This window comes from Zingiber officinale, chromosome 11A, assembly GCF_018446385.1.
Source record: "Zingiber officinale cultivar Zhangliang chromosome 11A, Zo_v1.1, whole genome shotgun sequence".
Lineage (NCBI taxonomy): Eukaryota > Viridiplantae > Streptophyta > Magnoliopsida > Zingiberales > Zingiberaceae > Zingiber > Zingiber officinale.
The window spans coordinates 33,740,247-33,756,399 of NC_056006.1; the positions used below are offsets into that span (position 1 = coordinate 33,740,247).

Here is a 16,153-nt window from a genome sequence, read left to right on the forward strand (position 1 = left end):
ATGACTTGCATGGTAAAAGTGATATTCTCAATGGTTTAAAGGTCTATGGAGATTAGAGAAGGTTGCATGAGGTAACCAAGGGTTCACGAGATAGAAGCATTGAGGTGGTGTTGGAGTAACTTTGGAGCATGACTTAGCACGACCAAGTTGACATCTCGATGGCACAAGGTGAGTAGAGATTGAAGAATGCTAGAATGGGATATTTAAGGGACCGGAGGATAAGGAGAATCTAGATCAATGTTGATGACAATTGATGGAGACACATTACGTAGGTGAAGCGTAAAGGATGATATATGGAGTGAGCCGAAGGCTCAAGTGCATCAAAGGAACAAGTAACCTCATAAGAGACAATTATTGTGGCAAAGTCAAGTTGTGAAGGTAAGTTTGTTATATTTGAGAGATGTGCTAAAGATAATCGTCTTTAAACATTATGTTATTTACTTGATAAATAAAATTCACTATTTGAGTATACATTCTTAAACTCAATTAATAAACTCCACAATACAAAGCATAGTATGAGAGAAATTGTAATTGAATTATAATTAGTGAGTATCTCTTCATGTGTAATTATGTACTTATTACAACCTTCCCTAGTCAATGAATTGATGAGATTAGACATCGTTAATTCTGATTAATATATGTTATACTCCTTGGTTTATCCAAGCAGCCGATGTTGAGAATTAACATGTAAATGCTAGTTATGAGTAACTAGTTTATTGGATGTGATCTGCTATGAGATGTCATGTGATTCTTTATATGTCGATGAAGATCTCATTGTAGCTCGAGTGTAAGTTTCTTTAGACTTGAAGTATTCAAGTCATTTTAGTCATGCAGACATATAACATCTTAATAGCACATCCCTTAAGAGGTGTAGATCTGGGATGATTGAGTATAAGTTAATATGTCCGAAAGTGTTTGAATAACCCACATAACATTCACCACTATTTATAAGGAGACGTATATCTTATGATCTATTGTCATAACCAAAGCAAACATATCAAGAGGATAGTCTTCTTGTACATGTGTTTTTGAGTAATTCAAATCTATAGGATAATGAACTACAAAAAAAAATGTGGAACCGCCACATCAGCGGCCCCCCTAGAGCCGGTCCCACGGATATGGAGGGAGGTAAATGCAGGTACACAGGTGGAAAGTGCATAGCGGAGACGTTAACCCCAGGCAGTGACACCCCGGGGATCGACCCCTGGACCTTTCAGCCACAGAACCATGCACTCCCCATCTGTGCTACGCCCTGGGGACTATAGGATAATGAACTACAACTTGGACTAGATGTGATGTAGTTAGCCTAGTGGGGACTGACACATAGATAATGTCCTGAACCAAGTGAGTATACGATGAGTGAAAGAAATAGGCACACTAATAATTGTAACTGCTGAAAGATTCAGAAGATGTTCTGAAATCAATTATGATTTTTCGGTCAGTTGGGGATCATAACGATGTACTACTAGGTGTCACTCATGATCAATTCATAATTAATGATTAATTATAAATGACTAATATAACCGAGAACCTATTAGGTCACATGTACTACGAGTATCTTTTAAAGACCTAAGAGTAAGTTGAGAATAAGATTCTCAAAAAGAGAGATTATATTTGGTTAGACCAAACAAAGGATAAATATAGAAAATATTTATTGCAACGGAAGGGATAATGGGCCATGCCTCTTGTAGGCAAATTGGACCTACTCATGAGACATGTTTTGGTTTGGGATCATACCTCTGGTAGGTGGATTAAGCTAACACATATAATGTGGGCATAAGATTAGGCTTGGGCTGACTTGTTTCCTAAGTCTTAATGAAGAGGTTTATAAATACCTCTTCATAAAACAAGAGGGTTAAAATTTTATTAAGGGTTTGTCTCCTCTTGGCTTTTGGTGTGTCGCCCCCTCCCTTGCTGCCGTCCCTTTGCAAGACTCTGGCCAAAAGTTGACCGGACTTTTTCTTTGCCATTTTCCCTTAGCGTGTGTTTGACCTGCTCATGTGATAAACCGTAAGCGCACGGTCGTCGTCAAGTAATAAAATTTATAAGTCGATCCCACGAAAACTAAAGATTAAATGCTAGTTAGTTTTACACTTCGAATTTAGATAGACAAAATCAATAAGTGTTTGTTTTAAGATTTTCAACTAAAATGTGAAAGTAAAAGAAAATAAATTGAGGAAGTCCTTAGTTCAGTGAATGTTCTAGGTCGTTGGTTTCATTGTAATGGTGAATATTGTGCTATGAATTTGTCCTTTCCTAGTTCTCTACTTATATGATTGCAAAACAATCTAAATTACTATCAAATATCACCCCACGATGGTATATCAGAGTACTTCCCCTGCTAGTAACCAAGTATGCTATCAAGTGAAGAAGTAGTCTAGAGAGTTCGGATTTTCAGTAGAATATCTCCTGTCATAAGGTCTCCCCCGGGTTTACGTCTCTAAATTACGTAGTTCATTTTCGTGGCATATGATTAGGGGAAGCCCATTAGATCAAGTGATAGACTTGTCTATACATAGAATTATTCTCCCCTAGGAGATTACGTTCCATATAAAAGGATAATTACCTTAGATACTCAACTCCAAACAAGTATCCTAAGGCCATGCCGAGCTATATCGGAGCGTACACTCAGAAGAGACAACAAACTATGCATCTATCCAATGAAAATTCAGGTTTATGCTCAGACCAGATATAGACACATAGCAATGTATCTATTACAGAAATGAGATCTACACATATAGAAATGCAATCTAGATAGATAAGTTTATGTCCTTAAAGAAAGTCTTCTTACAAGCATTTCATCGAACAGAACATATGCATACAAGCTTCACCAAACAAGGGAATTGGTAGTTCAATAGAGTTTACAACATCCACACATTACAATTACTTCCTACGTCCTAGAACAGTTTAAATCTACTCCATAATATAGCTAGAAATGCAACCCAAAGACTCATAATAACAGAAATCCAAGAGGAGGAGAAAATCTTATCCTTTGATGTCGAGTTAAGCTTTTGGATGCAGATCTTAGCGTACCGACGAAGATGGAGCAGCAGGATGGCCTTGGATCGCCTAGACGACGTATCCGGATGCAAAGATTTAACCTAGATGGTCTCCTCCCATCCACCAAACTTCTTCCCTTGTGGAGGAGATGAAGTGCTCCTCTTATAGAGGTGAGGCACGAGGTGACTGTGTCTAGAGACACGGCCAAACCACCTTCTGGCTTACTGGTCGGCATGGCCAAAACAGAGTCTTCTCTGTTTAGTCCTTCTGGGCCATGCCATTTGGGACAACCTAATCTTCAAATTTGCGTTTTGGGAGGCACGACCTCAGCAAATCTGGTTCTGGAAAAAGGCATGAGCAACCTCCTGGCCGTGCCTTTTGGCACGACCCCTTTAAAAATTGGCTGAAACAAGAGACATGGTCGTGCCTCTAGGCACGACCTCCCCTTTTCTTGCACTGTTTCTTCTTCCTGGCACGACCTGTCTTCATTTGCTTCCTTGGCTATGCCATTGGGCATGACTACCTTTTGGAACTTGACTTGGGTACTCCACTCTTTTACTTTCCTCACCACGGGGAAGAGATCTTCTTGAAGTGATATTTTGCATCCTTAAATCTTGTCCTACTCCAAACTGCTCCTGCAAATGAAAACAAACATCGAGCAGATCTCTGAATGCAAAGTAGTAATTACGCTGAAATATGATAGAAAAGGATGCAAAAACACATAGATCATAGACATGAATAATGAAATATAAATAGATTTGCGTCGAATAGTGAAAAATTACATATATAATCTACGCGCATTATACTCTCGGACTTAAACCTTTGCTTATCCTCAAGCAAACTTTGCAATCTGGATTCATGAGCTAATAATGTGTATCCCTAGTGATTCCATTCAGTTTCATCAAACTAGTGAAACTAATGAGCATAATCAAGAATGATCTACAAGAAAGCATTTAATTGTTATCAAACAAAATTCTACAATCTAGAAGCATGTGTAAGAGTAAGTGCGTAATAATCCTTGGTGAATCAATTTAACTCTATCAAACAATTTTAATAATGAGCATGATCATAAATGGATTTATCTTAGCCTAAGAATAAGGTTTCCGTACTCAGTGCAAATCGTGACCTAAATTTCTCAAGTATCAATTCATAATCCTAGTCAAGTCGTCATTGAACCATCTTTTCCTGTTATTCCCAGCAATAATCACTGCTTAGTTCATCTTTCCTAAATCTATCCAAAGTCTAAAGAATGTGCTCGATATCAAGAGAAATCTAATGTTTGTTTTCCCATTAACCTAACTTGGTCTCAAAGGGGCAAACAATTAGTTTCCACTTATGACAACAAATTTTTCAATCTCTTATTTCATTAACTTTTTTTTTCATTTTAATATATGGTTTTTTTTCTTCAATTGCACATTTGTAACGATGCAACTGGTGGGATTTCTATTTTTCCAAATGAGCTTTAATGATTCGAGCATCAATCTAATGCCCAAGATATAGTTAAGAAATTATAATGGGCGTTCAAGTACTCATCAAGTCTAATGAATCATGACTATTTTAAGAATCTTCAACCATCAAAATAAGGTAGAGTGTAAAGAGATCCTTAAACTAGATTAGAATTAGATCCTTTCAATGAAATACCATGCTCATGTCCTACTATTGAAGATAGATAAAAGTAGATCACCAATCATTTTAGCACTAATTACCTAACAACATGATTCTAAATGAAAATGTGCGAAAAATTTTGTTATCAAAAAAAGGCTATACTCATTTTGATTCACTAGAGACAGAAAAAATAAATCACTAAATATACTAGCACTGAAAAGTGTAACTCATGATCTCTAGATAATGATCGTGTTAGAAGTTTACTCTCGGATAAGTCAGGTAATAGTTTGGATAGTGTAACTCAAAATGTCTCAAAAATTTTATTATGACCAAAATCTAAATTTTATTATCAAAATCTACACTATAATCCAACATATATGCTTCTAAGTATGCATCCCCCATACTTAAACTTTTCATTGTCCTCAATAAAAACTAGAAATAAAATATGGAGGAGGTTTTTGAAATTAGAGAAGCTACCAAGTGATGAACTCCAAATGGTTGACATTCATGTTCTTTAAGACACTCCTCTATCTAATGCTCACACTCCTCCACAGCTTTAAACCTATAAAAAGAAGATAGACAACAAAAATTAAGTAGAGGATTTGAGTTATTACTAGAAATAAATTAAAATTAAATTGAAAACAAGATTGAACTTGGGTTGCCTCCCAAGAAGCACTTGTTTAAGGTCATTAGCTTGATCGCCTCATTAGGCTCATCGAAATCATGATCTTGCCGGAGTGAGAAACTTCCGGACTTTTCTTTTAATGATCCATATTATTATGAAGAGAGCTATCATCATAAGAGCAATGTAGTGTATCACCGTTGTCTTTATTTTTATCTCCTTAAGAATCCATTCTAGCGGTCGAAGATGGTTTAGGGCGAGCATCCAATATTTGGTCTCTTGAAAACCTGCACACCCATAAGAAAAACATACCTCCCACATACATGTTAAATAAGTAAGAACTAGAACCATATCAAATTTAGTTAAGCAGTTATAAAAAATAGAATACATTCAACAAAATCAATCATAGGTACCTCTATGAAGTTTTCTACAAGATCACTAGAAATACTAACCTTACATTGTTGAGAGGTACCGAAAGTACTAAACAAGTGGATGCGACTTCTTCTGAATCAATTGATAGTTCTAGCTCTGGTTCAGGTGGTATTGTAATTAAAGGTGGTGGTCCCTATACATATATCATCAACCAATTTTATTCTTACAAATTCCATAGTATCAATTGGTTATGTGATCAAAGGGGTGATTCTTGAGATGCTACTTCCTTAACACAGCTCCCTACACTTCCTTCCACAACTTCATCAATAGCAGGCCAAAGGGAAGACTCCTCTTGATTATTGACAATAGGAGGTATTGGAATTAGAGTAATACACTCCTCTGTTAGATTCTCTGTTTCATTTGTCCCAAGCTCATTTACATTATCATTATTCATCTCAGTTGATTGAATCTGAGAGACTTTGAAGCTTTCCCACATTTCCCATAATCTATCTTTCAAAGTGTGGGATGAAGCTTCTATTATCTTATTCCTCAAGCTCATATTCACATATAATGCTCATCTGAGGTCCTCCCAAGTTGAGAGTAGAGTTGGTGTTTCAATGTAAGATGAGTCTACATTGTTGCTCTTAATCATTTGCTTCATATCCACGAGCATTTGAGCTTGATTGGCCAAAATTTTCGTCATTTTTTCCAATCTATCTTCTTGAGATGTTGGTTGAACTTTCATTGTCGGACCAAAATAATTCTGCCTTCCTACTTGTGATTATTTTCAAAAAAATTTTGGGGGTTTCTCTGGTTGGATATTTGATAATGTGAATTTGAATAGGCCACTTTATTGAGCTTTCTTTCAAGTTCTGCCAATGATTTCACCAAATTATTTATCTGTAAACAAGTTGCAATGGAATGACTCGCTACTTTACAAGCCTCACAATAACCTTGCTCCGATCTCTGATTGTAGTTGGGGATGGAACCGCATAAGGACAGGTCAAATAATGATGGACAAGTACTTTTCACATGACCTATTGCAAAACAAATATAAAAAAAATAATATAAGAATTCATGTTTGCATTTTGGTTGAACCTATGAATTAGAGCAATCAACTTCGCCTTCAAGGAGTCCATGTCTATCTGAAAGGGAATGTGCTAGAAACAGATAGACATGAAGTAACAAAATTAAAGCAGGAAAGAAAATAAAATGCAAAAAAGGGAATATAATGCAAAGATGAAAACTAACTAGATTATAATGAATGAAAGAATTAAAGAGCTAAAGAGCTAAAGAATTAAAGAATTGAAGAATTAAGGAATTGTCTAGACAAATTCTAATGTAAACTAACTAGATTCAAACATTCAATTCCCAGCAACGACGTCAAAAACTTGATGTGATAAACCTCAAGCGCACGATCGTTGTTAAATAATAAAATTTATAAGTCGATCCCATGATGACTGAAGATTAAATGCTAGTTGGTTTTGCACTTTGAATTTAGATAGACAAAATCGATAAGTGTTTGTTTTGAGATTTTCGACTAAAATGTGAAAGTAAAAGAAAGTAAATTGAGGAAGTCCTTAGTTCTGTGAATGTTCTAGGCCGTTGATTCATTGTAATGATTAATGTTGTGAATTTGTCCTTCCCTAGTTCTCTACTTATATGATTGCAGGGCAATCTAAATTACTACCGAATACCATCCCGTGATGGTGTATCAGAGTACTTCTCCTACCAATAACCAAGTATGCTATCAAGTGAAGAAGTAATCTAGAGAGTCCGGATTTTTAGTAGAGTACCTCCTGTCACAAGGTCTCTCCCGGGTTTACGTCTCTAGATTACGTAGGTCACTTGCGTGGCATATGATTAGGGGAAGCCCATTACGTCAAGTGATAGACTTGTCTATACATAGAATTATTCTCCCTTAGGAGGTTACGTTCCATAATTACCTTAGATACTCAACTTCAAACAAGTATCCTAAGGCCATGCCGAGCTATATCGGAGTGTACACTTAGAAGAGACAACAAACTATGCTATTCAATGAAAATTCAGGTTCATGCTCAGACCCAGATTATATACACACAGCAATGTATCTATTACAGAAATGAAATCTACGCATACAGAAATGTAATCTAGGTAGATAAATTCATGTCCTTAAAGAAAGTCTTCTTACAATTATTTCATCGAACAGAACATATGCATACAAGCTTCATCAAACAAGGGGAATTGACAGTTCAATAGAGTTTACAACATTCACATATTACAATTATTTCCTACGTTCTAGAACAGTTTAAACCTACTCCATAATAGCTAGAAATGCAATCCAAACACTCATAATAATAGAAATCCAAGAGGAGAAAATCTTATCCTTTGATGTCGACTTAAGCCTTTAGATGTAGATCTTGGCGTGCTGACGAGGACGGAGCAACAGGGCGGCCTCAGATCGCTTAAGACGATGCCTCCGGATGTAAGGATTTAACCTAGATGGTCTCCTTCCGTCCACCAAACTTCCTCCCTTGTGGAGGAGATGAAGTACCCCTCTTATAGAGGTAAGGCACGGGGTGACCATGTCTAGAGACACGACCAAACTGCCTTTTGGCTCACTGGCCGTGCTATTTGGCACGACCAGAGCCAAGCTGGTTCTGGCTTTGGTCACCTGGCCATACCATTTGGCACGACCAAAGCTTTCTCTGGCTTCTGGTCGTGCCTGATAGCACGACCAAAATAGAGTCTTCTCTGTTTAATCCTTTCGGGTTGTGCCATTTGGCATGGCCTAATCTTCAAATCTGCGTTTCTGGAAGCATGGCCATGCCTCCAGGCACGGCCTCAGCAAATCTGGTTATGGAAAAAGGCATGGGCAAGCTCCTAGCCGTGCCTTTTGGTATGACTCCTTCAAAAATTGGTTGGAACAAGAGGCACGACCGTGCCTCTAGGCACGACCTCCCCTTTTCTTACGCTGTTTCTTCTTCCTGGCCGTGCCATTTGGCACGACCTGTCTTCATTTGCTTCCTTGGCCGCACCATTGGGCATGGCTACCTTCTGGAACTTGACTTGGGCACTGCATTCTTTTGCTTTCCTCACCACGGGGAAGAGATCTTTTTCAAGTGATCTTCTTTTGCATCCTTAAATCTAGATTTCCTGCTAGAAATTGCTCCTGAAAATGAAAACAAATACCGAGCAGATCTCCGGATGCAAAGTAATAATTATGTTGAAATATGATAGAAAAGGGTGCAAAAGTACATAGATCATAGACATGAAATATAAGTAGATGTGTGTCAAATAATGTAAAATTACATATATAATCTACGCGCATTACCTGTCCTTCCTTCTTCGGGCCAAAAGGTGGCCGGAATTCTTGGAGCATCACCGTATCTACAAGGGTGCACTGTCGAATCTCCTTTTGGTGCCACCCCGTTTCAATTGCTGTTGAGAACCAAATCAAGCCGTGGGTTTTTCTCCTCTCTCATGTCGTCTCCTAGTTTGACTAGTACCAAACGGAGAGAAACAACTTGTGGCTTGTGAAGCCGTCTTAAAGACAACTCAGTGTGGATATCGATAGAGGGAAATTTTGCAAGGTTTCTAGTTGTTGTCGTTTCCACTAAACGTCATCCGACAGGTATAATTTCTAAATGAAGTTTTAATTTATGGTTATGTGTACATGGGTATTTCTGCGGATGCATGTCATATGTGTTGTAATAATTTAGAAATTTATTTCGCTTCCACGGTATGTTTTTTGAAAACATGTTTATACACGCATAGATTCACACATAGAAAATCCAACAAAGTTATGGTGGTGAGTTGTGAGAGTTGAGAGACTTGTACTCCTAGGCAAGGGTAGTCTTCAACTTGACCGAGACTCGATTATTAGGATGATCGTATTCAGGTTTCAATTGAAATTGACTAAAGAGTCGACTCAGGTGATCATTCAATGAACAAAATATTTCTTTTTGTGGTTGAGTCAACTTGGCAATTGAATGAGTTGGGGTTAGTCGACTGATGCTACAATATGATAGCCAGAAGGAGCCATTGATCTAACATAGTTGAACTACAATGATCAGATGACCTAAGCGTTATAGTGGCTTAGTGGATTTCAGTTGACTCAAGTAGTTGTTGACAAACTTAGGTTGCTAATCCACAAAAGATTAGCTAAACAACAAGTGAAGATTGAAGAGGAATGAAACCTAAAAATATGGAGCAAGATGAAGGCTTTAAGGGTGACAAAAATTGGATTGGTTAAATTTAGAGCTTCTTCCTTGTAATCTTTAAGCGTTCCTCCATTAAGCTCTTGTAACTTTTGCATGCCATAAGAGGTTTATCCATATTCAATAGTTCATCATGAAGGAAAAAGATAGTGGCTTTCTAATAGTGACTCACTAAGAGTTATAGGGCGTGGAGTAGAAATGAGAGTTTTGAACCATGTAAACCTCTGTTTTAGCTATTGCTATGTGCTTTCTTATGTTTGTTTTTATTCCTGCTGCTAATCTTTTGGTGACATTGCTAAACTTGTAGCAAGAGTAGTTTAGAATTGTACAATTACTATTCACCCCTCTTATCTCACCACTGGTCCCAACAAGGAACACCCTTCAAACACCAAAAATACTAATAAGAAAATACAAAAAGATTAAGATGGATTAAACATGCTAATGACCATGGCTGCTCTCAATTTCTTATAAGGTGGTCTAAACATCAATATACATGAGATGGTTTGCCCTCTTTTTATTATTTAAGGAGTATAGTGCATATAAGAAAAATGGGTCTGGTCTGTAATTGAAGATGTATAGGGGCAGATTACTCATCAACCTCCTAGTGCATGGCTCAATTAAGTTATCGGTAAGTTTTTTAGCAATGGGTGATGAATTTGAGATATTATTTCCTTTTGTAGTGGTTGCTATCTCCAGGCTGAAGGAGCAGTGAAGCTTGGAATGTCTATCAAAACTGCATTTAGAATTGCTTTAAACACTTGGGCTTTTTGGGTTAAGACAAAGGTCAACACAAACAGAACTCATGTCTTTTTCAGAACTTATGAGCCTTCTCATTGGAGGTAATCATGCATACTTATTAAATATAATTAGTGGTCTCCTTCGAAAGGATTCCCTCCTAGCCAGCGTTATTTTCTTTTTACTGGTAAATGAATTTTATTCTCTATTCCGCAATTTTCCAAACAGTTAACTAATGCTTGGAAGTTTGAACTTCTGTCTTCAGCCTTAGAAATTCATTTCTATAATATCTGTTCCTTCACTGTTAATGTACACGAGTTTCTTACCTGTGATTAGTATTTCTATGCTACTTAATATTATGCAGCTATGTAAAACTAATTCCTTGGGTTTTTTCTAAGAACAAGTTAAATTATCTTTAGGGTAATTCAGTTAGATTAAATATTTAATATATTTCAATTGTTATGTAAGAATAACAATTCAACCAATGAATCTTCCTTTTTTCTTGTTAATATATAATGCTTTTGTTATATTTTGCTAGGGAAATTACTTTTTTGTAATTATTATTGTTCATTTTAGTATCGAAATATTCTAGCTGCAAACTAGATTCAGAATAAATTAATATGTTAAAAGATATAAATTGTAGAGAGTTGAACTCTTGGAGAAGTACTTTAAGGAGAGAAGAATGGTTTCAAAATGAATAATCCATGGGTAACTATCTTATGAATTTCTTTTCTATTAACCCATACAATTTTTTCTATGGCATTTTTGTTAATCTTGGAACCATTTATAAATATCAATTTCATCACAAAAATTGAAGAAAAACTAATACCTATTTTGATAAAAGATATCAAATAATACACCTAATCAAAAATAATAATAAAAACATAATAATGAAGAGTTTAAAGAAATAGAATTCAGAGGCAAGCTGGGACTCACTATTCTATTATAAAGATGCATCCCTTTCATATGGGGTTGATGTTAACTTTCTAACTGACTAGTATTGATTCAACTGCAAGTGCAACAAGAGTTTGACCTAGGTCTCTTTATTTTTGATCACAATAAGAATGTTTTGATTTAAAATATCAAATAAGAAAAAGGATAGGGGAGGTAGAGCACTAGAGAAGTTAACTCCTCGTAATTTGTATAATTATTTTTTGGATGAAAAAAGTTCCATAAAATTACTTCTTTTGTAGAAAGTAGCCCCTTAAGATCACCAATTGGATTAGATGTATTTATATCAAGAGTTGTGATCGTCTAATGATAAAAAAAATTCAAAAATAAAAATAAATTAAATTGAATAGTTCGCGATGGAATTAAAAATAATTAATATAGTTTATAAAGTATTGCTTACCACAACTTGTAAGGTAATTTTAATAGCTTGAACCTTCATTTTGTACTTAAATGTCTACAAGCAACTTAGTGAAATCGACTCTTAAATTATCACAACCCATAGGCATTCATCCCTATATGAGGGATAATCTCTCTTCTCGGATCAAAAATCATAAATAATCCCTCAGGGTACACTAGACTATACAAACATGAATATGTAACAATTCATTAAATGATGTAGAAAATGTTAATAAGTTGGTTGTCTTAAAACAATGACTTTGCCATATCCATGACATGACTGATAAACTAGCCTCATGCTGATAATGAAATAAGACACCAAAGTACCAAAATTGCATAAAATAACAATCTATGTAATAAAGAAAAATAAATTAAATCAACTCTACAAAACCTGTCTCCAAAACTATTGCTGAGCATCTCCGAGCAACCCTTCATATATTGACTAAATCTCTAAGATCGTCTCAAGTTTGTTAATCTAGAGGTCAAAGGAAAAGAATAATGAACACATAATGCAAAGTGGAGAAAGGAGAGACACGCATGAAAATATAATAAAAAAGGACAACAATATAATTTATAATTTATATTTTCATGTCCTTAAACACCATTTGATTATTACTCTTTTCTCGTTATTCATCTTTTATTCTCTTCTTAATTAATTTCTTCAGTTCTTTTTAATTTCTGATTTCAACATTACACACATTATGGTCTTACTTTATCCAAAAACTCAACATAATTTATTAAGTGGGCGAACAACTTGCAATCCATCCATCAAGGAAGTGTCCTATCAATAAAGGTGAATGACCCACAAGCTATCTGATACGAAAATACATCATATAAAATTATAAGATAAGAGTGAGCAACTCGCACCCCACTCGATAAGGATGTATTATATATACATGAGGTGAACGACCCACAACCCCCCAATACGAAATACATGCATATGCACATATGCATACATATATAGGGTGAATGACCTGCAATTCACCTGAAGTGCTTCTCACATGAGAATAAGGTAAATAATTTGCAATTCACTCAGTGAGGAAAACTCATCTTAATTTGGCCAAAGCCTATGAACTCACAGAAAGACTCAAAAGTTTTTTTTAAAGCACAACGTAAACACTCTATATTTATAGAGAATTATTTTATTACTAATTTGGTGTAAATAATCTCACGTCTTTTATAAATTGTAGAACCAAAATTCTACGACACAAGGGTTAGGCCCGTTCCTTTATTAATTTAGTTGAGAAGTTACATACTTTCTTATGAGCGATGAGTTGAAGCTTTTTTTCCTATTACTTGGTTGTAGGGGACTATTTCAAGATAATTATTTGTTATCGGTTCACTTATTATTTTTCATTATGATTCATATTTTCTTAAAGGGATTCTTTTAAGCTTTCCTTGTTATTTCTAGATTTCAACTTATGTATTGTAAGTTTCACTAATAAATTTTAACAGAGCAACAACAATTAGATTATGAAAAGGACAAGTAAATATAAAAAACATGACCAAGCAAATAGAGGTAAATATAAGTATACAATTATTCTTTTTTTTTTTCTAACGAGACATAATATAAATCTTAAAGAATTTATCTCTAATATTCCCCTAATAAAGGTCTAATTTAATTCTCAATGAAATTCTTATTTATTTCCTATCATCAAGCACTAAAATAATTTATGACAACAATCAAGGAGATAGAGTAGAACTTTAATCTGCTTCCTACTTCATAATTATATAATTGTAAATTATTTTTTCCCTAATATTATTTATGTTGTATGTTTAATCATGTGTAAGGTAGTTAGAAAGGAAAATTGAAGGGTCTAATCGTGCTCGTTGTTATGGAACATTAACGACGATGATGACTGTGTCAAAGATGGCGACGACGATTGGCTGCCAACGACGACAAAGTGTGAGGAAGGACGACAACATGAGGGGAATTTTAGTGTTTTTTTAATGATGAAGAGAGTTCGGATAAGCCCCTGCCATGGTTGGCCCCAAGCTCGGATGTGAAAGGGTGAGAATTGCATTAGGTAGCAAGCCAGCGTTGAATTTAGACAAATATTCAATGAATGGATCCATTAAACTATTGTGCTAATGCTAGGTTGTTTCCTAAAAGGAACGCGTTGCAGGTCCAATTGTAACATCTCGGCAAGGACCGTATATCTTGAAAACTTAGGTGGTGTTAAATATGCAAAAGTTCTCATTACGAGGTTCGATTGTAACATATTAGTAAGGACTGTTACATCTCTATGAGAATTTGAGCATAGTGTTAAATATGCAAGAGTTCTTACATTATAGGTTGGATAAGAATAAATATTATAGCAAAATTAATGGTCTAATATTTAGAACACGGAACAAAGAACACATTGATAAAACAATAGAGGTAGTAGATATGATAATTAAAAGAAAAATTAGTATTTTGTGTATACAAGAGATCAAATGGGTAGGAGAGAAGACAAATATTATAGAGAATTGGAGTTTTAAGTTATGATTCACTGGAAGAAGTAAAACAAGAAATAAAGTAGGTATTGTTGTAGATACTTCGTTAAAGGATGGAATTGCAAATTAATTAGAAAAGGAGATAGAATTATATCTCTCAAGATAGTAGTAACGAAAGAAACTATTAACATAATTAGATATATGCATCTCAAGTAGGATTAGATGAAGACGCCAAATCTAAGTTTTGGGATGACGTAGATGAAGTATTACAAAATATTCCATCAAACAAAATGATTTTAATAGGAGGAAATTTAAAGGGGCATGTCGGAGTGAAAAATAAAGAATATTATAGGGTGCATGAGAGTAATGAGTTTGGAATAACAAATGAAGGAAAAATTATATTGAATTTTGTGATAGCATATGATCTTATATTAGCTAATATATTTTTTTCAGACAAGAGAAGAACACTTGGTCATGCTTAAAAGTGAGAATAATAAATCACAAATTGACTTTCTTATGGTTAGGAAGAAGTATAAAAATATTTGTAAATATTGCAAGGCCGTTTTTGGAGAAAACTAAACTACCCAACATAAATTAGTAGTGTTGGATATGCGCCTCAAACATAGTATCAATAGAAGAAATATATACGACTCCTAAAATTAAGTGGTGGAAGTTGAAAGATGAGAAACAAAACATATTTAAGGAGGGTAGGAGTACAAGTATTAAGAGAAATATTTGACGATTTGAATATGACATGAAATAAAATAATATCAAAGTTGAAAATAGTAGCCAAGAGCGTATTTAGTGAGGACGTACACTACCAAATAAAAAATCTTGATGGTAGAATAAATCGTACAGAAAAAAGTGAAAGGAAAACGAACAACTTATAAGGGATTATATATTTGTAAAAATGAGAAAAACTTAAAGATATACAGTAACCCAGAAAAATGTTAAGAAAGCAGTGAATGAAGTAAAAATAAAACTTTTGAACACTTATATCGAAAATGAGATATAAGATAAGGCAAAAGAGACATTTACAGAATAGCTAAAGCGGGAGAGAGGAAGATAAGAAATCTTATCCAAAAAAGATGTATTAAATATGAGTGCAATAGGATACTAGTAAATGATGAGGAAATAAAAGAGTGATGGAAGTTGTATTTTCATCATCGTTTTAATGAAAGTTTAGGTGATCAACTTAATTTAGATAATTTAAGTAACTAAAATGATTATAGAAATTTAAATTTTTATTGTAAAATTCAAAGTAGAACAAGTTTTAAATAAGATGTAAAATAGAAAAGTAGTTGACTAGATATTCCAATAAAGGTATGGAAGTGCCTAGAGAAACAAGATATTGAATAACTTGCAAAGTTATTTAAATTGATATTGAAAAAAAAAATGTTTGATTAATATGGATAAGTACTTTAGTACTCTTATATAAGAATAAAGGAGTTGTACAAAATTGTGCAAATTATAAGGGTATTAAAATAATAAGTCATATCATGAAACTTTGGGAAAGAGTAATTGAAAAAAGATTAAGGAGAATATGGTGACCGAAAATCAATTTGGATTCATGTTTCGAAAGTTGACAATAGAAGTTATACATCTTCTCAGACAACTTATTGAAAAATATCGAGAATAAAATAATATTTGTTGACTTAGAAAAAGTTTATAATAGAGTCTCAAGAAAAATTATATGGAGATTTCTTGAAAAGAGATATGTTATCATATCATATATTGAACTAATTAAAGATATATAGGAGGACATAACGACAAGAGAGAAGACTTCAAGCGGATTAATTGAAATATTTTCCATAAAGATAGAGTTACATCAAGGAAC

At 34.5% G+C, this 16,153-nt stretch overlaps 1 protein-coding gene across 4 annotated transcripts in view; it reads left to right on the forward strand.

The window, feature by feature from the left end:
- LOC122032004 (protein trichome berefringence-like 7) overlaps positions 1 to 16,153 on the forward strand; it is a 37,343-nt gene that overhangs the window by 14,104 nt on the left and 7,086 nt on the right. For 3 of the 4 annotated variants that reach the window (XM_042591244.1, XM_042591246.1, XM_042591245.1), the window contains one exon: positions 10,479 to 10,637. The exons of the other annotated variant lie outside the window; for it this stretch is intronic. In XM_042591244.1, the coding sequence (XP_042447178.1) occupies positions 10,479 to 10,637 (159 nt within the window). The remainder of the gene's footprint in view (positions 1 to 10,478; positions 10,638 to 16,153) is intronic. 4 annotated transcript variants of the gene reach the window in all.